At 50.8% G+C, this 24303-nt stretch overlaps 1 protein-coding gene across 2 annotated transcripts; it reads right to left on the reverse strand.

Moving 5' to 3' along the window:
• Window positions 1–478: 478 nt before the first annotated feature.
• On the reverse strand, window positions 479–24285 carry Sirt2 (sirtuin 2). 2 transcript variants are annotated; one of them, XM_032894039.1, is made up of 16 exons: window positions 24132–24248; window positions 23332–23378; window positions 19059–19107; window positions 18702–18815; window positions 13137–13178; window positions 12930–13036; window positions 12795–12851; window positions 10481–10549; window positions 5836–5965; window positions 3583–3642; window positions 3314–3369; window positions 3156–3232; window positions 3023–3074; window positions 1415–1485; window positions 1238–1304; window positions 479–1151 (listed from the first exon to the last, which is right to left on the reverse strand). In XM_032894039.1, the coding sequence occupies exons 1-16, from the start codon at window positions 24145–24147 to the stop codon at window positions 999–1001; spliced, it is 1167 nt and encodes a 388-aa protein (XP_032749930.1). In that variant the 5' UTR covers window positions 24148–24248; the 3' UTR covers window positions 479–998. The 2 variants fall into 2 exon arrangements, with proteins under 2 accessions (XP_032749930.1, XP_032749931.1); XM_032894040.1 differs by lacking the exon at window positions 23332–23378 and having other exon boundaries at window positions 24132–24285.
• Between the last annotated feature and the right edge of the window lie 18 nt (window positions 24286–24303).

Consider the following 24303-nt stretch of genomic DNA (forward strand, 5'->3'; position numbering starts at 1 on the left):
ACCTCAGGGTCAAGCAGGGAAGAGGGGCAGGCAGTGCTCCTCCCCTCCAGAACCCTTGGGAGGAGATCCAGACACGGGTAGTGCTGGGCAGGGTTGGATGGAGGCAGTGGTGGGTGCAAAGGGGACAGATGTTTGGTCCCTGGGGGCCCTACCTGTTCCGAGGGGAGCCTGAGCAGCAGGAAGTGAAAGTGTTCTCTAGAGAGGAAGCCAGGGAGGCAGGGGAAGAGGCGGGGCTGGGGCATTTGAAATCACCTTCCTCTCTTTCCAGGGGGTCATTCTTCAGAGAGCCACTTTGGAGGAGTGGGCCTCTGTCAGGCCTACAGTCAGGATGAAAAGTCACCAGGCTACCTCTCCAGGGGCATCTCTTGGCCCCAGCCGCCATCACTCCTAAGATCCTGGAGTCTTCCTGACCCAGCCCTCTCCCTCCCCAAGCCGCCCCAAGTACCCACTAAAAGAAGCAGAGGCCACACAGCTCACGTTAGTTGCTTTGTTCTGAGTTTTAATTTGTTTCTAATCAACTTGCCCTCCGGCTTGCCCACCATGGCAGGCGCGTGGGGCCCCGGGAAGGGAGCCACTTTGTTGGAGGCAGAGCCTGGCAGTCCTCAGACCCCACCGGGCCCCAGCCCCTGCGTGAAGTTGTATTTGGAGGGTCCAGCCCCTATGCGGGGTAGGTTAACTTGATTTAGCTGAGTCCCCACTGAAAACAATAGAGAAATGCCTTATTCTGGCACAGTTAGGGTAACTGCTCTCTGGGAATAGTTAGACGTTAGGGGAGGAGGCTGCTTCTGGCCCTAGGTGGTTGGAGGCCGTGGGCTGTGGTTAGAGATTGCACAGGCCTCGGCCCTTAGGTATATTAGAACTTTCTGGGGTTGAGTTGGGGACCCTGGTTTCAAGAAAGTGGTTAAGAGAATGAAGGGTCTATGAGCTCACACAAGCTGCATGTTAGAGGGACCAGTGCTGGCTGGGACTCAGCTGTCCTGCATGGGAGACAGTGGCTACTAGTGTTCCTCTTTCTCTTTGGTCCTGGCCGCCTCCTTGGCAGGAGGTGGGGACTTTCTAGGGGAGACGGTAGCGCTGGGGTTGGAGGCCTGTGACCCTGACTGGGCATCTATGTTGGCATGCTCCCTCCGGACAAGGTCTTCCAGCTCCTTCTGTAGGGGCAGAGGTGAGAGAGGTCAGGTTACCGTACATTCCCGTGGTGGACTGGGCTCGGGATAGGCTGGGGCGGCCTCCTCACCTTCCATCCGAGGAGGTCAGCGAGAGCCAGGCAGCCTTGGTCACAGTCACCCAGCCAGGCCACGTCCCTGCGGTGTGAGCAGGAGTGAGAGAACAGGCTAAGGCCTGGCCGGCCTTCTGTCTTTCTCTCACTCCTCAGCCTGCCCTTCCCAAGCCACCATACCAGACCCAGCCTCACCTGTAAGCCTTCTTGGAGTCAAAATCCATGCCGCCTCCCAAGCCCATCATCATGCCCAGGAAGGGATCCGTCTGTGGGGAGAGGACAGCTAAGGGCACAGTCCTGAGCCTCCAGACCTACCTTATGCTTATTGCCAAGACAGGGTCTCACTGTGCAGCCCTGGCTGTCCTGGAGCTTGCTCTGTAGAGCAGGCTGGCCTTGAACTCACAAAGATCCACTTTTCCTCTGCCTCCTCAGTGTTGGGATTAAAGGTGTGCTCCACCATACCTAGCCTTATTTTATTTACTTATTAATGTGTGTGTGTGTGTGTGTGTGTGTGTGTGTGTGTGTGTGTGTGTATGGTGGTGGGTTATCTGTCTATGTGTGTACACATCTGGAGGTCAGGCCAGAGGTCAACCAAAAGGCAAACCGTGTATACTATTTCATAGGAGTTATCCAAATTTTATCTATTTAATTTATTTATTGATTAGATAGTATCTCAAAATAAATGTGTGTAGTCCTGGCTGATATGGAATTCATTAAGTAGACCAGGCTGGTCTGGAACTCAGAGATTCACCTGTCTCCGCCTGCTGGGATTAAAGTGTGTGCCACCATGTGGCTTAGTTTTATGAAGTGTGTGGATGCCCTTTTGTGGGCTCGAGGAGGAGGGAAGGAGGAGGTGGGGTTGAAGGCAGTTGTGAGGCACCTGACATGGCTGCTGGGAACTGAACTCTGGAAGAACAAAGTGCTCTTAACCACCGAGCCATCTCCCCAGTCCAAAAATATTTTTTTCTGGTGGTGCTAAGGATTGAACTCAGGGCCTTATATATGCCAGGTAAACACTGCCACCAAATTATATACTCAGTCCAAACACATGCTTTCTGAGACATTTCTCAATTGGCCTGGAGGGCATGATTATGTGAGACTGGCTGTCCAGTGAGCCCCAGGGACCCACCAGTCTTTGTCTCTCCAGTGTGGGACTGCAAACACTGGGCCTGGATTTTTATGTGGCTGCTGTGGGTTAAACTCAGGACCTAATGAATGCATGGCAACCAACTTGTCCTACTGCGGAACAAATAGCACAGCAAAGTGTGGTGGCACAGGCTTGTCATGCCAGAACTCGGAAGGCAAAAAGATCAGGAGGCAGGGAGGTTAGGAGTTCAAGGTCATCTTCAATTACATGGTGCGTTTGAGGGGACAGGGCTACATGGGAGCCTATCTCCCAAGTTCACACCATATCGACCAAGTCACGAAGACACAGCTTAGCATCTTCTGGGGATCGCCCTATACAAACACTCTGCCACTTCATACGGGGGACTTTGATATGTGAGAGGGCACTAGAATGGCGGCGTCTGGACTGTCTTCGGGAAGCACTTGGGCTTCAGCAGGTTCAAGGCACAGTTCTGTCATTTGCTCAGAGGAACCCAGAACGACACAGAGGACGGAAGTGTCAGGTTGGCCCAGTGCACACCACAACTCCCATGTTTTCCTGCCTGAACTAGCAAGTCCAAGGCATTGATGCTCTCCAGGTAGGACACAGAGACCTGTCCTGTCCTCCTGAGGAAGTGGTAAGACAAGGAAGGAGCAAAGTAAGCGGAGGGAGAGGGAGAGGGAAGCTGAGGCACTTACCTGTCCTGTCTTCTCCTTGTTAATGAGCAGTCGTGGGGTGGCTAGTGGTGCCCTGGGAAGGGGGAGCTGAGATTCAGGATCTGCCCTGGGGCCCTGTCCCCACTGACCCCCAGTCCCATCCTCCTCAACTTACTTGCTGATGAGGGAGGCGAAGGGCTGCACCTGCAGGGAGGTGCCCATGATGATGAGGAGGTCCACCTTTGAGAAGTCCTGCAGGAGTAAGGTAAGGACTTGGACCCCACTGCTCTGGCTTTGTCCCCCACACGGGCCAAGCTCAGAGTGGACACTTACTGACTGCATGCAGGAGAAGAAGCGTGCTGGGAGGTTCTCACCGAAAAACACGATATCTGAGGTGGAAACAGAGAGACACAGGGACAGAGGAGAGGAGACATGGGGGACAGAGCTGAAACAGGCAGGAGTTGGGGCCCAACTGGGGCAGGGGTGGGGGAGGGAAGGGCAGATACCCACTCTCTGCAGAACAGTAGGGGACAGGCCAGGTAGCAGAGTGGCCAGATTTGAGGTGCGTGCGGGCCAGTGGAAGAAAGGGGTCTGAGGCTCACCGGGCTTTACCACGTTCTGACACTTCTCACACTTGGGAGTTGCTTCTGAGAAGATCTTCTCTAGGTGGGAAAGAGGGAGAGAGCGGGGGTGAGGAGTGAGGCGCCCCCAAGGGCTGCTGGAGATGCTAGAGCAGCATGAATGCACCCCAGGCAGGTGTGGTGGTGCATGCCACGAAGCCTGCCTGGGCAGAACTAAACAGGAGGGCACCCTCGGCTACACAAGACCACATCTCAAAAAACCAAGAGCTGGGGCAGTGAAGTGAGGGCTCAGTGTGTAAAGGGATCTGCTGCCATGCCCGGTGACCTGAGATCTGTGCCTACTGTGGGGACCGTGGGTGTGGCCCAGTGGGAGAGCATCTGGCCTTACATGCCCAGGTCCCCTCGTCTATCCCCAGCAACACAAAACAAACAGCACAGCCCACTACTAGGGCATTTCCTGGGCTGTCCTTCCTGCTTCTCAGAGAAGAGTCCCCCTCTGTCCCGTCACCTCCAGGTGTCCAGGGTGGCTGGCAGCACCGCGGCCTACAGCTAGTGAATGAGAGGGTGGACATGGGGCAGACCCCCAGCTGGGGAATGGGAGTCAAGTCGTCCCAGTGTGTCCTGAGGACAGGCCTATCTGCCCGAGTCAGGAAAGGACATACAGAGGGCCTTGGGTTGGATCAAACCTCAGGCTCACGTTTCCCACCCCTGGATTCTGGGACAGACCCTTATGGGACAGACTAACTACCCTCATGAAAACCAGCACTCCTTACTTATGGGTCAGGGAGTCTGAAAGCACATCTGTCACTGTCAGCCACACCGCCCAGTCACGGGGGAAGCTCTAACGGCCGCCCGCCCGCCACTGAGGGCATTTCTGCACAAGCACGCTATTCTGTGGGTGTAGATGCGCTTCACAGGGACATAAAGGGTGATGTCCTTCGTCTGTCACCCCCAGCTGTGCACACTTGGGCTGCTCAGGAGCCCTCAGTCCGGGGCAGCTGGCTGGCATTGTCAGAAAAGCCACCTTGCAGGGTCCGGCTACAAAGGCCACAGCTGTTCCAATTCAAGGGGACACCAGAGGCTTTGTGAAGTCAGCATAAAGAACACAGAAACGGATTCCCAGTGACACAGCAGCCTCAGGCTCAGCACAATGGCTGCCAGAAACAGGCTGGTGCTGGCACTCAGCGAGGGACTGGCTGTTTCTCCTGGATGCTGTGTCCTCACATGAATGGGGACAGTGACAGCAGTGACAGCAGTGAGCCCTGTCATGTGTGCTTCCAGCGCTCGTCCGACCCAGCACTGCATCCAGCTTCCTGCTCCACAAGTTCCTCTTGCACTGTCCAATATGGAAGTCTGAACTACATGGGACTTATAAACAATTTATTACTTTTTATTTTCATTTTTGTCATGTAACTTAGCCGGGCCTGGAACTTGGTATGTAGCCAAGGCTAGCCCTGAACTCCTGATGCTCCTGCCTCTGTCTACCAAACAACAGGAGAATAGGCATATACCATGGCTCCTCCTGTGACTTCTACAGTTTAAATTAACAAAAATTTAATGAATTAGAGACCCAATCTTTAAAAAAACAAGAAAAATTAAACTGTTCAGGGCCAACAAAGAGGTTGAGATGGTAAAAAGCTCCATCTTCAAGCCTGACAGCTCGAGTTCAGTTCCTGGGACCCACATGTTGGATGCAGAGATTCTTTGGTTCAGCTGGCCCATTGTAGTGCGAGTGGTGCCATGCTGGATGTAGACACAGGCTTCTTCGGTTCAGAAGGTTCTATTGTGCACTGCCTTCCTCAGAATGTAGCTATGCTTGTCTTGATGCAGGAACTCTCATGTAAACACCTCAGACACAGAGGCTGTGTGACCACTCAGTACGTGAGTGTGCACTGAGTCCACGTGTGGCTGGCTGTGCTCTGTGGTCCAGAGGTATGACAGCCCAGCAGAGGGGTGGCATGGGGACAAAGACTTGCTGCCATCTCGAATCCTTGAGGCTTCTACAGCTACCATAAAAAGCAAGATAGCTGAGTGCCGTAGCGCACGCTTGCAATCTCAGTAATAGTGAGACTGAGGCAGAAGTGTAAGCCCTAGGCCAGCCTGGGCTACATAGGGAAATCTAACCTCAAAAGGAACCAACCAACTCACTGGCTGGCAAGAGCCAAAGACTGGAGCAGCCTACACTGGTGCCCAGCCCCTTGGAACCTGGCCGTGGTGTGGCAGGAGTGGGAGGTGTGGCTTGCCCGCCCGCCCGCCTGTGAAGCCCCGCCTCACCTTTCATCCAGCTCATCGTGTACTCTTTTCCACAGGAGGTGTTGACACAGTGTGATGTGTAGAAGGTGCCGTGGGCCTCCACCAGGTCCTGGGGCTCCAGCCCGGCCACTCGTTCCAGAGTGTCAATGTTCTGGAGGGGGAGGGGAGGTCAGGAAGACAGCCAGCCCTTGTGGGCTCTGAGAAGTGGCATTGCAGGGGATGAGGGAGGGTGAGGATGTAGGGAAAGTGCCCTCTTTCCCAGTGGGGCCGCCCAAGGCTGCTTAAGGATGTCCAAGGCAGCCTCACTGCGCCCCATGCAACAGTCTTCTGTAAACTGGGTCACTGCCTCTATTTTTCAGAGTTCTTTTGTTAGAGAGCCACACACGTTCCCTCCATTTGTCACACATTTACTGTACCCATCCTCAGTGTCCCCCTCAGAGGTGGCATCCTTGTGGGGACCCACCTGAGCAACTTGCATGTGACAGCTCTGGCCAAGCATTAACATAAATAAAGCGATCAGGTTGGCGTGGCCGTGACAGCCTGTAAACCCTCCACCTGGAGGCTGAGGCAGGAGGACTGCTTTAAGTGTAAAGTCAGCTGAGGTTACACAGCTAATGTGGGGCCAGCCAGGCTACCTGGAAGACCTGCCTCAAAAAAGTGAAATAAATAAGCAGTAAATAAATAAAGCTGGGCATGGCGGGCCATGCCTACCATTCTAGATTGTTATAAATGTGGGGCTAGCCTGAGGAACACCGTAAGATCCAGGAAGGCGTGGGACAAGACTGGCACTTGGCTTGAAAAGCCATAGTAAGGGCTGACAAGATGGCTCGGCAGGCAACGACCCTTGTCACTGATATAGCAACCAGGCTGTGGGCCCTGGAAACCATATGGTGGAAGCAAACACCTTCCTTCTGCTGTCCGCAGAACTCTGCACACCACTAACTAAATGTAATATAAATGAATGAATGAATGAATAAATGAATAAAACAAAAGAGAATGACTTATTTGTTTCTTGGGGGAGGGTGAGACTGCCTCAAACTTGAGACCCTCCCTCCAGAGTGCTGGATTACAGGGGAGCACCGCCACCCTGCACTCATGGATCCCGCATCTGCCTTGTAGCTGCCTTGGCCTACCAGGTCCTCCCCTGGGGAGTAAGCAACACACTAACCCAGGGCTCACAGAACTACCTCAGACCACCTCTGTATCCATGGGAACAGGGTTTAGGGTGGAGGGAGATGCCTGAAGTCCCAGGTCATGCTGGACTGTATCCACAGAGATGCTCCTTCCCTTGCGATGGGGCTCCGTCCTGTTAAGCCCACTGTGAGCTGATATACACTGAGCTGAGCATGCCTCTGACATCCACCCTACTGCACATCAGTGATGTGCATCCTGGGGCCTGGGTAAGTTGCAGTTTCCCCTCATGATGATGTGGTAGACTGCTGCCTCTACCCAGTCTGCACAGTAGAGCTGGGTGGGCACAGCAGGCCTGTAATTTCAGCTACAGGAAGGTGAGGTAGAAGATCACAAGCTCAGGTCTTGCCTGGGCTGGGGGTGTGGCTCAGTGGTAGAGCACTTCCCCTGCATTAGGAAGCCCTGCGGCCTACATAACACAGCAGACACATGCCCAAAAGAAAACGATGAATCTCCAGCTTTTAAAATGCATGGTGCTGCTCTCTGGTGTGAGGATGGAAGGGCCCCTGACAAGAGGCTGGGTGAGGGGCATTAGAGAACTTTCTGGAGGCTGAATTTCATAGATGCAACTTGAAGGATCTGGAGCCATTCTTCAATGGGACCACAGTGGCTTGAGTGAACACAATGACTGAATGTGAGAATGGGTTCCTGTGCCCTGAACTAAAAACAGCACCGCACAGCCTCAAAGATGCTGTGTCAGCATAACTCAGAGCCACTGTGTTCCAGAAAGTGGGTCAGTGACTCAAACGGTGACAGGATGAGAAACTGACCACAAAGGGGCAAGCGGAACATTTTTTTTCCACCTTTAGATATTTTACAAAAAAATGTATGTGTGGGGGCTGGAGGGATGGCCCAGCAGTTAAGAGAGTTGGTTGTCCTCCCAGAAGACCTTGGTTTGGTTCCCAGCGCCCACATGGCAGCACACAACATCTGTTAATGCTCTCTCTTGGCCACTGAGGGAACTGCATACATGTGGGACTTGGACATACATGCAGGCACAACACCCATAAACATGAACTAAAAATTAATACCTTTTTAAAGTGTGTGTGCAGAGCAGTGAGATGGCTCAGCAGATAAAGGTGCTTGCCATCAAGCCTGATGACCTGAGTCCTAGCCTTGAGACTCACATGCTGGAAGGAAAGAACTGACTCCTGCAACTTATCCTCCGACCTCTAAACTTCAGGCTGGTCCGGAACCCAGAGATCTGCCTGCCTGCGTCTGCCTCCTGTGTGCTGGATTTAAAGGCATGCACTACCACGCCTAGCTTTTTTTTTTAACCTCCAAACTTTTGCTATGGCATGCCTGCACATGTCTGTGCATATTTGGAAACACACACACACACACACATACACACACATACACACACACACACACACCAACTATACCAAAGTTAAGAAAATACTGCAGATAGCTAGTAGATACCTGCGTACTTCACACTGAGCTGTGTCAGCAGCTCTTGCTCACAGGTGGCTTTGTCTGAGGCCTCAACTTTTCACCCATCTGCTGCTTCTCTGGCCACTGCCTTTCTGCTCAGCCCAGGCTTCATGTCCGGCTGCTCCCCACCCCCTCTATGTGGCTATCTCCCAGGGTCTCGAGGTAGAACAGCATCTCTCGACATCCGTCCTTTTCAGTCTCAGGAAAGCACAGGATGTGCTCAGCTAAGAAACAGCCACCATCCAGGAGATGCCCAGCCATGTTTTTCTGCATCAGTGGCCCTCACTGGAGGTCCACCTTCCGTCAACCTTGCCTGGACCAGCACAGCAGCTTCCTGCCTGCTTTCTGTAGCTCCCTTGCCCGTCCCAGCCAGCCAGAGTGAGCCTCTGAGGGTTCCCTCCCTCCCAGGTCTCAGGCTTTTGTTTTACTGTCTCCTTGGCCAGGCTCCCATGCCTGCCTTGTGTGCACCAGCAACCCCCCTGCAGCTCTCTGACTTGCCTCCTGTGGAAGCGTTCAGAGACTTGGCACCATCGGACATCCTAGGTCTATGACTCATCTTCCCTCTTGTTCTTGTCGCACATTTGAGGAGATTAACACCAGGAGGACACGGTGTCTGCTCACTGGTAGGGCCTGGCACTGGGGTGGACATCTGTTGTCATAGAGGCTAGCAAACAAGGGTGCCGGAGGGGCATACAACCTCATGCAGGAAGTATGGGGCTTCGAGGGAGCTGGTAGCATCATCGTTCTGTGAATGAGGCTGACTCCGAGTTAGGCTGTGCTTGGGCAATGTCTGGAAGGGCTAAGCTGTCTCTTCCCCAACTAGGGCCTCCAGCCATCTGGCCCCCAAAATTTGAACTCATCCTCCCCCTGGTGGCTGTTTCTGACATTGCAAGAGCTTCATTGGGTTGCCTGAAGAAACCGATTCGTATTTGAGCATTAACATTCCTGTACAATTTGGAATTCTTTTCCTTTTTAATTTCTGTCTGGGGGGTGGGGTGGGAGGGAGTTGGCTATGGAGCCAGTCTGACCTTAAATTCACTATGCAGCACAGGTTGGCCTTGAACTCACGATCAGCTCCTTTCTCAGCCTCCCAAGTATGGGATTACAAGTGTGTGCTACCTAGCTTGGCCAGTTTGTGTTCTGATATGTAATTTTTTTTAGCACACATGTATACTGCCACAGAGTGGTCTGAACTTCAACACATCAATAAAACACACAGACACACACATATTTTTTTTTTCTGGTTGCTAATCTAGAAGCCAGCAGCTTGAATATCCTTCTGAACCCCGGTGTGGCCACAGTGTATCCAAGGCCAGGCTCAGAAGTGCCCACCTTCTTTACCATACAGTGTCATTGTTAGAAAACGGCCCCAGGCTCCTGGTTTGGAGTGGCTGTGGTATGGATGGTGTCCCCTCAGATACAGAGGCCTTTTCAGTAAGTGTGAGATGTCCTGTGACCCTGTCACCTCACAAGAGACTTGTGAGTGCCTGAAGCTGTTCTGACTTTTTTATATTTAAAAATTCTTACATTTGTTGGTTTATATTTTAACTAATTGACTAACCAATTAATTTAGAGATACAGTCTCACATCCTGAAGGCTAACCTTAAACTCATTTTGTAGCCAAGGATAGATAACCTTTTCCTTTTTTTTTGGTGGTGGGGGGGTCTTTCAAGACAGGGTTTCTCTGTGTAGCCTAGAACTTGCTAAGTAGACCATGCTGGCCTCAAACTCACAGAGATCTGTCTCCCTCCGCCAACTAAGAACTGGAATTAAAGTCAGATGCCACTACCATCCAGCAACCTTGACTTTCTAGTCTTGCTCCTGATTCCCATGAATACCAATCTAGCCTGTTTCTGTCCCCTATTTCACAAAGGGGAAACTGAGGCCAAGAGGAAGCGGCCCACTGTAGGTTACACACTACAATTAGCTGAGTCCTGGGTGCTGGTCCTGTGCCTAGCTGTGTTACCCCAGCTCTGACCAAGGGTTCCAAGAGCCATCCGGCCCCCCACCCGTCAGCCGAGCCGCCCACGGCCCCGCCTACCTGCGTGTAGCAGCGCAGCAGCAGCCCCTTCTCCTTCAGCAGGCGGATGAAGTAGTGGCAGATGGTCGGCTAGGAGGAGAGTATCGAGCTGACAGGAATGTCCCACACAGTTCCTAGGCCCATTCTGCCCCGTGCCCCATCACAGTGGCCCAGAAAGGGTGAGCATACCTTCTCCCATACCACAGATGAGGAGACCCAGGCAAGGGCAAAGTGGTGGCTCGTTGGTGTCACCAATCGGTGAGCTGCAGAGTCAGGCTCACGGCCAGGCTTCAGCCTCGGCCCTTTCTGATACTCTCAACAGCTTTCTTACAGTTGGGTAAACGGAGGCCCAGAGCCACCCAGGAGCCTGCACCTCACTCCTTTCTTTTAACTTCTTTTTTTTTTTTTTTTGGTTCTTTTTTTTTTTTTTCCGGAGCTGGGGACCCGAACCCAGGGCCTTATGCGCTTCCTGGGCAAGCTCTACCACTGAGCTAAATCCCAACCTCTTTTAACTTCTTAAAGTTGTTTATTTTACTATCTATCTATCTATCTATCTATCTATCTATCTATCTATCTATCTATCTATCTATCTATCTATCTGGTTTTTGAGATAATCTCTCTAGGTAGTCCTGGAATTTGCTATGTAGACCAGGATAGCATCTGGTAGGATAGACCAGGAATCCTCTTGCCTCTGCCTCCCAAGAGCTAGGATTTTTTTTTTTTTTCAAATTACTAGTATGCTTTCTGAAAATCTGTTCAGGTCTAAACAAGCTGTTAAGATGTAAGTAATTTCTTTTTTTAAATAATTTTTTATTTTATTTATATGAGTACACTGTCGCTCTCTTCAGACACACCAGAAGGGGTCATCAGATCTCATTACAGATGGCTGTGAGCCACCATGTGGTTGCTGGGAATTGAACTCGGGGCCTCTGGAAGAGCAGTCAGTGCTCTTAACCACTGAGCCATCTCTCCAGCCCAAGAGCTAGGATTTTAAAAGTGATTTATTTATATATATTTTCTGTGCACTGACTGATGTTTTGCCTGCATGTATGTCTGACTGAGGATGTCAGAGCCCCTGGAACTGGAGTTACGGATGGCTGTGGGCTACTGTGTGGGTCTGGGAATCAAACCCAAGTCCTCTGGAAGAGCAGCCAATGCACTGAACTGCTAAGCTACCATTCCAGCCCCAAGTGCTGGAATTAAAGGTGTGCACCACCACACCAGGCATTTCTTTCTTTTAAAAACATTTCATTGGGGTTGGGGATTTAGCTCAGTGGTAGAGCGCTTGCCTAGGAAGCGCAAGGCCCTGGGTTCGATCCCCAGCTCCGAAAAAAAGAACCAAAAAAAAAAACCATTTCATTATTTTGAATTACATGTATGTGTGTAAGCATATGGAGGTGAGTTCTAGGACTCAACAGAGGCCAGAGGTGTCAGGTTCCCTGGGGCTGGAGTTACAGGGGTTGTGAATCTCCTGATGTGGGTGCTGGGAATTGAAGCCTGGTCCTTTGCAAAAGTACTATCTGCGGGGTTGGGGATTTAGCTCAGTGGTAGAGCACTTGCCTAGCAAGCACAAGGCCCTGGGTTCGGTCCCCAGCTCCAAAAAAAAAAAAAAAAGAACAACAACAACAAAAAAAGTACTATCTGCTCTTTAACACAGAGCCACCTCTCCACCCCCTCCACCTTCAATTTTTTTTTTTTTTTTTTTGAGACAGGCTTTGTGTAGCTTTGGCTGACCTTGAGTTTTAAAGTTTCCTGTGTCTGCCTCCCAGATGTTACAATTATGGACTGTCACATCTGGAGGGGACTTGTGTAACTTTTCTTTTCTTTAAGAGCATCTGTCTGTCTGTCTACTTCTTATCCATCTATCTACTCCCTATCTATCTACTATCCATCCATCCATACCAATCATCTATCTATCTATCTATCTATCTATCTATCTATCTATCTATCTATCTATCTATCTATCTACCAATCATCTATCTACTCCCTATGTGGAGGTCAGAGAATATGATGGGGTCGGTTCTTTCCTTCGGTCATGAGGGTTCCAGGGATTGAACTCAGGTCATCAGGTTTGGTAGCAAGCACCTTTACCCACGGAACCATCTTGCTGGCCTCAGAGGCTAGGTTCTTTTTTTTTTTTTTTTTTGGTTCTTTTTTTCGGAGCTGGGGACCGAACCTAGGGCCTTGTGCTTCCTAGGCAAGTGCTCTACCACTGAGCTAAATCCCCAACCCCGAGGCTAGGTTCTTAATCATGTTATGTTTGTCTGAAGCACCTATAAAGAGCCTGCTTCACATGCCTACTCTTCCCAATCTCCCCTGCAGAAAAAGGCCTCACCTTGAACTGCCCAGGATAGAGCTCCTTAGCAAGGGCAAAGAAGGGTTCCGGATGTTTCTGTGGGAGAGAGAACCACAAGTTCCAGTAAGATTAGGACTGCGGTTGGGACCCACCTCCCTCGCCTCAGCAGTCTACCTTGAAGTAGCTGATCTCAAAGATGGCCTCCGGGTATGGAAGGTGGTATTTCTCCAAGTTTGCATAGAGGCCAGTGGATGGGGAGCGGAAGTCAGGGATTCCTGCGGCTAGGAAGGCACAGTCAGCCAGAGATTCTAGCCCCATGTGTGCACGAACCCTTCCAGGTACCCCCGCCCCCAAGAGTGGCTTGAGGGAAGGGACACTTACATGTGGAGATTCCGGCTCCTACCAAACAGATGACCCTGCGACCTGGAGCAGAGAACTGATGTCACGTGCTAAGGTCTCCCTCCTAGACGTATTGCCAATGGTGGGAGGATGGTATTGGCAACCTCATATTAATGGTGAGGAAACACAGCCAACCGGAAGGGACAGCAGGTGGACTAGACAGCAATGGGGAGGTCTTGGGGAGAGGGGTGGGCAGGGGGAGGGACAGCTCAGCAGTGCAGAGACTGCTCGTTTGCCTTGAGTTCCATCTCCAGAACCTTGAAAACCAACCCGAACCAAACTCTGTTAACAACTTATCTTCTAGGTACAATACTGTAGGACCTAAAAAAATTATTTTTGGGTCAGAAGGTGGTGGTGCACTCCTTTAATCCCAGTGCTTGGGAAGTAGAGGCAGGCAGATTTCTGTGGGTTTGAGGCCAGCCTGGTCTACAGAGTGAGTTTCAGAACAGCCAAAGAGACACAGAGAAACCCTGTCTTAAAGCGCGCACACACACACACACACACACACACACACACACACACACACACACACACTTTTTTTAAAAAAGAAAATTTGAGACAAGGTTTCATAGAACAAGGCTGACCTTGAGCCTTCTATGTAGTTAAAGATGACCTTGAAATTCTGACCCTCCTGGCTCCACCTCTAGGGTGCTGGTGTTATGGTGTGAACCAACATGTCTGCCATTTTGTCCGGTTTTGAGACATTGCCTCCCTATGTACCCTGGGTTGGCCTGGAATCCTGCACCTCCTGCCTCAGCCTCCCAGGTGCTGGGATGACTGTCTATGACCTATTTCCAGAATGCTATACACATCCCTCACCACACTGCTTTATTCACACAGGGCCGCCTCGAGTTTGCTAATCTGAGTCGGTTGCCCTAACTAGCATTTCTTCTCCTTTGGACAGGGTTTCGTGGACGGCAGGCGAGCTTTATTCACTGTGCAGTCAAGGCTGGCCTTGACCTTCCCATCCTCCTGCTTCCATCTTTAGATGCCAGCATGGTCACCATGCCCAGCTTCTCTTTCTTCTTTCTTTGAGACAGGGTCTCAGGATGAGAACTCGCAGTGGCCTACCCGCTTCTATCTTCTGAGCATTGGGAGGAAAGGAGGCCACCGAGCCTCGCCAGGCCCATTTTTGTATGTGGTGCAGGAGACTGAATCCAGCGGCCTGTGCGTGCTAAGCAACACTCCACTGATCGAGCCCCGCCTCCAGCCCCCCAACTGTATTAAGCGTCTTTAGATCCATGGTTCGTATCTTATGAGGGCTCTGCTCTTGGTCTTTAATGGTTCTTAGAAAAGAACTATTAGGGGAGGATATTGGTGAATCCATTCACAAGCACAGAGCTGGGAAGAAATAGCCCTGTTGCTGGCCCAGCTGCTGGCTGGCCGGCAGCCCAGCCACACAGAGCCCCGGCATCTGTCTGTCAGCTGATGGACAGACCCAAGTGTGGTATCCATGAATTGGGCACCCCTGGGGTGTTCTGTTTAAGGGACAACAAGTATGAACAAACGTCAGCCTGCCACAGGGGCTGGTGAGCTGGCTCAGCGGGTAAAGGCGCTTGCTGCCAAGCCTGACTTCTGGAAACTACATGGTGGAAGGAGAAAAATAACTCCTGAAAGTTGTTCCCCGGCAAACACACAGCAGCACAAATGCACCTACAGCACACACACACACACACACACACACAGACACAGACACACAGACACAGATACACAGACACAGACACACAGACACAGACACACAGACACAGACACACACACAGACACACACACACACAGATACACACACAGACACACACACACACAGACACACACTCACAGACACACACACACACACACACACACACACACACACACATACTCAATCAAAAACAATGTTTGAATCGGGCATGGTGGCGCATGTATTTATCCCAGAACTTGGGAAGCAGAGGCAGGCAGACCTCTGTGAGTTTGAGGTCAGTGTGGTCTACAAAGTGAATTTCAGACCACCAAGGTCTGTTACATAGAAAAAAACAAAACAAAAAAGAAAGGTCAAGAAAAGCCTGCTACAGCCTATGCTTCTTTAGGATGCTATGGGCCCAAGATGGCTGGAGATCTGGGCATTGAGACTGGATGTGGCAACACTGTAATACCAAAACTCCCGAGACTGAGGCAAGATAATCTTAAAATCAAAGTTTGCCACAACCACAGAGCAAGACTGAACTCCAGGGGCCCGACTGTGCCCCTTGTGATATGTTCACACCAAGTCACAACCTCTCCGTGCCTCAGTTTCCTCTTCTGCTCAGCTTAGTTCTAGAAAGATCTCACACTATTCTGTGATAACTAGATACAAGGGTGCTTGGTGAGATACGTCACGGAGCCTGGCAAACAGCAAGGGCCTGCTTAATTAATATTTATGTCACGTCTCACACCAGCACCCTATAGGCCAGGGACTCTAAGATCTGAGTGTAAGAGAAAGGTCCTGCGCCTCTTGGCCACTGTGTGGGCCCTCTCTGCAGGCAGACGCCCAGCCTGTGGCAGGAGAGGGAGGTTCAGCTGCCACCCTGGCTGCCAAGGAGGGCGCTGAGCAGCTGGGCGAAGGGGAAACTGGAGAACATGGCCTCAACAAAGGGCTGTTCAGGACCCTCAAAGCTGCATTGTTCCCAACGAGGACTGTGAGGGCCTGGCTTCTCAGACTTCAGTGACTCGACCTCAGTAAGAAATATAAATTTCACAGTGACCCAGCTAGCTGGCTTCTAAACAGCACACCTGAGACACGCTTCCTGTAATGACACCACAGCACACACTTCCATATCTCTAGAGATCAGGTCCTGTCCTACTCGTTTATCCCTTGAGTGAGAGTGGGTGTGAGAGTGTGAGTGTGTGTGAGAGTGTGTGAGTGTGTGTGAGTGTGTGTCTGAGAGTGTGTATGTGAGAGTGTGAGTGTGTGTGTGACAGTGTGTGTGAGAGTATGAGTGTGTGTGAGTGTGTGAGTATGTGTGTGTGACTGTGTGTGTGTGTATGTGTGTGTGTCTGTGTGTGAGTGAGTGTGTGTATGTGAGAGAATGTGTGAGTGTGTGAGTGTGTGTGTGTGAGAGAGTGTGAGTATGTGTGTATGTGTGTGTGTCTGTGAGAGTGTGAGTGAGAGTGTGAGTGTGTGAGAGTGTGTATGTGTGTGTGTGTGAGGTGTGAGTGTGTGTGTGTGTGTGTGTGTGTGTGTGTGTGTGTGCAAGCGTGTGTGTGTGTGTGTCTGTGTATTTTTCCAGGGTCATCCACCTGGTTTGGGGTTTTTATTTTTTTGTTGTTTTACTCATTTCTTTGTGTGTCTATTTCACAGCAAACATGTGGAAGGAAGTGAGACAACAACTGGTGAGAGCCATTTTTCTCCTGGGTCCCAAGGATCCAGCTGAGGTGTCAGGCTTGGCCTGCTAAGCCATCCTGCCCTCTCTCGGGTACCTGGACTTGGCTCCTCCTGCTTCTGTCTCCCCAGCTCTGAATTACAAGCACTAGGCTTCTTGTGTGGGAGCTGGCAGTACTTTATGGACTGACCTATCTCCTAAGTCTGTCTGTCTGTCTCTTTCTCTCTCTTCATTTGGCTTTTCGAGACAGGGATTCTCTGTGAAGCCCTGCCTGTCCTAACTCACTCTGAAGACCAGACTGGCCTCAAACTCAGAAAACCACTTGCCTCAGCCTCCTGAGTGCTGGGATTAAAGGTGTGCACCAACATCATCATTCTAGTTCCCTCTTTTTTTTTCTCGGAGCTGGGGACCGAACCCAGGGCCTTGCGCTTGGTAGGCAAGCACTCTACCACTGAGCCAAATCCCCAACCCCTAGTTCCTTCTTTTTAATGTGTTCCTGGCTGCCTCTGAATTCAGATCCTTGAGCCTCAGCTTCCAGAGTAGCTGGGACTGCAGGTGAGCCCAGCATGCCAAACATATTTATACCTGTGGTAACTTCCTTAGCCTCTCCCTGAGTCACCTCGGAGGCTTGATCACTTCCAGTCTAGGGCACAGGCCCAATAATGTATTTACTAGGGATGTGACCCAAAGTCAGGCCTAGCGGTGCTAGTCTGTACTCCCAGCTATGTGGGAGGCTGAGGTAGGAGGATTGACTTTCAGAGACTATAGAGTAAATTCAGAGCCATTCAAAATAAAACAGTAAGAAAGGTCTTGGGCTGTAGTTCAATGGCAGAGTGCTTGCCCAGCATGGTGTGTGAGTGTAGGGGGCTGGGCTCCATCTAGAGCACCTACTTGGTCATTCCAAAGGAAGGAAGAGAGGGAGGGAGGGAGGGAGGGGGCTGGAGAGATGGCTCAGAGGTTAAGAACACTGGCTGCTCTTCCAGAGGTCCTGAGTTCAATTCCCAGCAACCACACGGTTGCTCACAACCATCTGTAATGGGATCTGATGCCCTCTTCTGGTGTGTCTGAAGACAGCTACAGTGTACTCACATATATAAAATGAATCTTAAAAAATAAAAAATGAGGAGGGAGGGAGAGCAGTGACTCGGGTCTGGGCAATCAGAGACAGGGATCTCAGAGCTGGATCAAGTGACTCAGTCTGGGCCACTGTGGCCTGGTTCTCAAGTGCAAAGGTACCCTCCCCAAGCAGGAGCTGCCTGACTTTCCTTCACCCTACGCAGACAGACTTGTGAGGCCTGAGAACAATGTTCTCGAGCCTGGCTCCATCCGGTTTAATGCTTTTTTTGGCTAGAGTTCTGGTTTCTTGTCTTTCTTCTCTTTCTTTTTTTTTTTTTTTTTTTTTTTTTTTTTTTTTTTTTTTTTTTTTTTTTTCGAGCTGGGGACCAACCCAGGGCCTTATGCCTTCCTAGGCAAGCGCTACCACTGAGCTAAATCCCAACCCCCTTTCTTCTCTTTCTTATGTAGCACATGCTGCCCTCAAACTCATGACCCTCTGACCTCCATTTCCTGAAGAGCTGAGTTTCTTCCTTCTTTTCTCCCTCCCACCCCCCAATAGGTCTCTCTGTGTAGCCCTGGCTGTCCCGGAACTAACTCACTAGACCAGGCTGGCCTCAAGCTAGAGAAATCTGCCCGCCTCTGCCTCGCAGGTGTGGAGATTAAAGCTGGGATTAAAGACACGCACGACCACCGTCCGGCCAGCTAATTTTTTAAGTGTATGGGTGTTTTGCCTTCATGAATGTCTGTGTGCCACAAGCCTGCTTGGTGCCATGGTGGCTGTGAACAGGACCCCCTGAACTGGAGTTAGATAGTTGTGGGCCATCATGTGAGTCCTGGGACTCCAACCCAGCTCTTCTGACCAGCCAGTTCTCTTAACTACTAAACTATCTCTCCATCCCAAGAGTTGGGATTCCTCCATTTTTAATTTTTAAATTTTTTTTATTTTAGGAAAACTTCCATGTAGCTCGAATTTGCGTCAAACACACAGTATAGCTGAGGCTAACTTGAAATGCTGATCCTTTTCCGATCTGTTCAGAATTTGGGATTACAGGTGTGTATAGCAGGCTTTCTTACTACCCCACTCCCACCCCCATCCCAAATATGGAGTGATTTGGGGCCAGGAATGGGAGAAGTGGCCAGGCAGTCGGGGACTCACAGCGCTCGCTCTGCATGTAGCGTGTCACTCCTTCAAGGGTCAGCTCGTCCAGCAGACGCTCCTTCTGGGAACCCAGGCCCAGGGTCTGGGTGAATAAATTCCGCAGGAAGTCCACTGATCAACAACAAAAGAGACAGTGCCAGATGGGCATTGAGCCAGGGGCCAAGTGTGGGATTTTCTATCCTCCCACACCTGAACTCCCATTGTCTCCCATAGCCAGCAGGCGCCAGGCCCAAAACCCATTGTTACACACTTTGGCTATCACTCCTGATAGCTTTGAGGGAGTCTCCCCCGAACCCCACTATATAATCCCAGACCCCAGATCACCTCCCTGCCCTCCTCCAGGAGGACACTTACTCTCTGCCTCTCCGCCAGTGGCTCCTTCCTCAGTGTCCGAGTCTGAATCCTGGAAGGGGTGGGTGGGATGGCCAAGCCCAAGAAGTGGGGTTAGCAGGGAAGGGAAGGGCAGGGAAGGGCAGGGATGCGTGACAACCTGGTTCAAATAGAGTAGGGCTCTGACTGGGAGGGGGCCTGAAAAAGTACAGGGCCAGTGTAAGGCTCTGAGAAAGGTTGCCTGAAGAGGAGACCTGGCTCTCCTCTAGGCCTTGTCTTTCTAGATGGGGTCTCTCTGGCTGGCCTAGAACTTACTACACAGACTGGGCTGACTTGGAATTCCTGAAGATCCACCTGGCTCTCTGGCCTTGGATGTAAGGGCATGCACCACCATGCTAGCCCCATCTTTTTCCTTCTGACAGAGTCTCACTTTATATATCCCTAGTTGGCCTAGAATTCACCACTTGCTTCTCTCTGACTGCTAGGATTAAAGGCATGCGCCACCATGCCTAGCTTGCTTTTTGAGTAGGGCTTTATGTAGCCCAGGCCAGCCTCAAACTTGCTATGAAGGCTTTGTGACCTTGAACTTCTGATCTTCTTGTCCCCACCCCTCCAAAGCTGGGTTTATGGACATGATGTCAGGGATCACAGCCAACACTCTAACCAGCTCGCCATCACAGCCTGACAAGATGCTAGGGACCGAAACCAGGGCTTCATGCATGCTAGGTGACCACTGCCACTAGAGCTAGACCTCCAGCCCGGCCTCAATTTGTACATGTAGCTCAGGGGTTGCTGGGAAGCTGAGCGGCGAATCCCTGGGCCTCTGGCTGGCCTACTCCACTTCCCTGGGCCACTGCCACAGCTACCCCACAGCCTAGTCGATGGCGATGCCTCTTCTGTCACCAGACATGAGCCTCTCGAGGTGACCCCACCTTGCTCCAACTATGTTCCAGAGTGGCTTCAGCATCTCCCTGAAACCAGCTCCTGCTCCAAATCCCCATACTAAGTGGCTTTACTGTCCCTTAGTTGGCTTCCCTACCCCACTGCCCTCAAGCCAATTCCCAGTGTACCAACTAAGATGTTAGCCTCCTGACATCCTTCCACTGACCCCCTCTTCTAGCCCCAGAGCTCCACCTGGTTCAACCTGTTCTCCCCTAGGGTCCTGCCCTGGCTTCCTTGACTCAGTTTCTGTCTCTGATCCTCCTATTGCCTACCATATGATGGCCTGTTTAGGGCAGTCTACCTCTCTTCCTTAATCCCTCCCCCTCCCCCAAATCACAAATATCTACCGAGTGCCACAATGTCAGCCACACAAGGGCAAGGACTTTATCTATGTTTACCACTTAATGCCCAGCCTAGATAACAGGACTTCCAGAACTATCTAACACTGAACACATGCCAACTGGGGCCAGCCCGAGGTTGGCCTTACTGCAGATGCTACGAATAGCCTGACCGTCACCGTCAGACTGCTCAAAGGCCCCCAGATCATCCCTTTCCTATTCTGCTTCCAAATCTCCTCTCCGAATTATTTTTAAAGATTCTTCTGGGGGCTGGAGAGATGGCTCAGTGGTTAAGAGCACCGACTGCTCTTCCAGAGGTCCTGAGTTCAATTCCCAGCAACCACATGGTGACTCACAACCATCTGTAATGGGACACAGTACCCTCTTCTGGTGTGTCTGAAAGGATCAACAGTGTACTCACATACATTAAATAAATAAATCTTTTAAAAAAAATTCTTCTGTTATTATTTTGAGACAGGGTCCTACCTAGCCCAGGCTGGCTCTAACTTGCTATTTATCTGAGGGTGACCTTGAATTCCTGGTCCATCTATTTTTATTTTTTTAGGTGTGGGATTACAGAGTTGCATCACTACTGTGCATGATTCTAAAATGATCCTTCGCTGGTATTAAAAATATTACAGAAGCTGGCAAGGTGGTTCACCAGGGAAAGGTGCTTGCCGCTAAGACTGACCACCTGAGTGGGAGGAGAGAACAGCTGACCTCAGATCACCACATGTGCGCTGTGGCATGTGCATCCTACCCACAAGACAAAACAAACAAACTAGTTTTAAAAATTAAAAAAGAGGGGTTGGAGAGGTGGCTCAGTGGTTAAGAGCACTGGCTGCTTGAATTCCCAGCGCCCCATACGGCAGATCACAGCTGTCTGTAACTCACGCAGGCAAGACACCAATGTACATGAAATTAAAAAAAATATATACAAAAACTTTAAAAAGAGCTTATTCAGGCCTTATTGCTGTATCCAAGATGGCTGGCTTCCCACTCATAATCCTCCTTTTTCAGCCTCCTGAACCTTTGGATAATGAACAAACAACAAAGCAAGATCAAGCAACAGTTAAAGAGATAAGTCTGTGTGTTCTCTCTGCATGAGTGTTTGCTTGTTTGCTCACTGTTATAGAAATGGGTCTTGCCCGAGTATGATACTACACAAGGTTTCATAGACCCACGCCATTCTTTCAGTTTATTTTAATTATGTGTCTATGTGCACGTGTGTGTAAGCGCCCATAGAGATGGATCCCCGGGAACTGGAGTTACAGTCACGTGCGAGCTGCCTGGTACATGAACTCATGTCCTCTGGAATAGCAGTATACATTCTTAACCACTGAGCCATCTCTCCAGCCCCCCACCTCATTCTTTATTGTGGCTCCATAGTAACACATTGTATGATGAACCGTGCTTCATTGACTCCCTCTCCTGACAGCCACTGAGGCTGCTGCTCGTGCTGCCCTGTCTGGATAATACCGCAATTGACACCCCACATCTTGGCCACTGAGAACCCCTTTTGACTGTGAAACCTTTTTAGGTCTGGCGCTAAGCCTTCCTTTGGGAGGCAGACAAGTAAGATCCTAGAGACCCAGAGCAGGCTGTCACGGCTCTGCTGTGCGCTTATGGGGTTATTGTTGACCGCAGCATCTGCACCTGCTTCCCTTCGAAGCGTGATCTCATAGGATGAGCATGCTGGTATTCAGTGCTTGTAGGCACTGTCTAGTACAGTGCTTCTCAACCTGTGGGACACAACCCCCTTTGGGGATCAAACGAGCCTTTTGCAAGGGTCCCATATCAGATATCCTGCATATTATCTGATATTTTCATTATAGTCCATGACGGGAGCAAAATGACAGTTATGAAGTAGCAACAAAAATAATTTTATGGTTGGGAGGGCCACCACACTGTGGAGAGCTATAGTAAAGGGTTATAGCATTCGGAAGGTTGAGAGCCACTCCTCTGGTTCACGTGAGGACAACCCGGCCTCTAGGGGAACTGGAGGCATTGGCAGGTGTCTTCAAACATCTTTGAGATGGCTCACCTACCTCTCCACTGAACCCACAGAATCTTTGGGGCCCATTTCCCCATGTCTCAAATCCTTTCCTTCCTTTCTATCCAAAGGACTCGGGATTAACAGTCTTTACCAAGTAAGTTCCTCATCTGTAATGTGGCCATGAAAGGCCTTTTCCCATCACTGGGATGCTGAAAAGATTAAACAAGGTCATGTACATTTAAAATGCAGGCGGAGTATCAATCAATGACCAACCCAGCAACCCAACTAATGAAACATTTACTACTCCTTCTTGCTCTCAGGTCTGTATATCTTGCGTGGAACACCATCTCCAATCTTATTTAAGAAAATCTCATATCACTTCACTTATGACACTGTGGCTATATCTTGGTCTTGTTCCTAGATCAGCATGTGGGTTCCACCAAGGAAGAGTTTGGCTAGAATTGTCTATAATCTCTGACCCACAAAGTTTGCCCTGCACTCCTGGGGTGCGTCCTCCCCCCCCTCATTTTTTGAGCCAGGGTCTCACTATATGGCCCAAGCTGCCTCTCCTTTCTCCATCCTCCTACCCCTTCCCCAACACTGCCCCCAGCTGTGCTGGGATTACAGGTAGCTGACACCACAGTCAGCTTCAATACTTTTATGAGCCCTAGAGGGTCCTTTCCCCAACCCCATACTCCCTGAGTTTGGGGATCAAACTGGAACACTGTCTTTTCCAGGTCTAGCACAAATGAGGTTCAGAAGGGATTGAGGATAGGCGGGGCAAAATAGGAGATGAGGACAATATCGAAGGGAACCAGGGGTTGAGGCTATATACATTTTCCTTGACAGTCCCCAGAAGCCGCCATTCTCCCAGGAGCTGCACTAATCCCCAGATGGGTTTAGGGATCAGGGCCATAAGCCAAGGGCCCTTGGGTAAAAGCCTTCCCTTGCACCTCCCCCAGTGCGGCATGTGGAACCACGTCCATTTCTCTCCTTCCCTCCACCCTTTTCCCCATCTCACCTGAGCCTCCTGCACCTTCCCTGCCTGGTTCTCCAGAGGGTCAGAGGCTGGGGAGGAGGGGGAGCAGACGTGGTTACAGTGGGGGGAAATAGTTAAGCAGATGAAGGGTTCACAGTGGTGGAGGCGACAAGAGGACCCACCAACCTAATTATCCTGGAGTCATGGATGGTAGTAAAACTATTGGAGATGGGGAAAGGCATGTTTTAGAGTGGAGGAATGTGTGAGGAGGGGAAGGTTTGGCAGGAAAAAGCAGGTGAAACGGGACTGAAGGAAGGTTTCAGAGTTAAGCAGGATAAGGTAGCGAGTGCGAGCCAGGAGAATGAGGGAGGGCTAAGTTTTTCAAGAGATGTTAAGTAGGGATACTTCTGCTGAGAGTTGAGTGTGGGAGAGGAGATGCAGTGAAGGTGGGAGGTTTAGGAGAGGCACAAGAACTGAAGGAATGAGATAGAAAGGGGCCGCAGGGGTCCCCAAACATACTATAGTTGCCCTTAACAACAGGCAACCTTAGCAACCGGGATCGTGGTAACTTTGGTCCTTAGCAACGAGGGTCCTCAGCAACCAAAGTGCGAGAAACGCGATCATTAAAAACTTTGCAAATGGACCCTTAAATTTCACAATCCAGAAACCCACCAACCTAGCAATATCGACCACTTAGCAACAGCCCTCCGAATCCCACTCCCTTCAGGCAGCCTCTGTCTCCCACCCCACCGACCTGCCCGCGGGCCCCGGGGCCTGCAGCCCAAAGCCAGGCCCCGGCGCGGCCCGACCCTCCCACCCTCCCACCAGGGCCCCTAACTCACGGTCCGGCTCGGCCATGGGAACGGGGTGGGGGCTCTCGGGACTGTCACCGACTGCTCTGTCCCGTGACGGCAGCGGAAACAAGAAGGAGCCGAGAGAGGATAGAAAACTACAACTCCCGGCAGGCAACGCGGTCCCGTAACCGCTTTCGTACGGTGCTCCCCTCACGTTATC

Source organism: Rattus rattus, chromosome 2 (genome assembly GCF_011064425.1).
Source record: "Rattus rattus isolate New Zealand chromosome 2, Rrattus_CSIRO_v1, whole genome shotgun sequence".
Classification (NCBI taxonomy): domain Eukaryota; kingdom Metazoa; phylum Chordata; class Mammalia; order Rodentia; family Muridae; genus Rattus; species Rattus rattus.

Bases quoted from the DNA above. Each gene is read 5' to 3' on its own strand.
- Sirt2 (XM_032894039.1), bottom strand. The intron at 3,233-3,313 runs GTAAGTGTCCAC...TTACTCCTGCAG, and splicing joins TCTTCTCCTGCATGCAGTCA to GACTTCTCAAAGGTGGACCT. The intron at 3,075-3,155 runs GTAAGTTGAGGA...CCCCCTTCCCAG, and splicing joins TTCGCCTCCCTCATCAGCAA to GGCACCACTAGCCACCCCAC.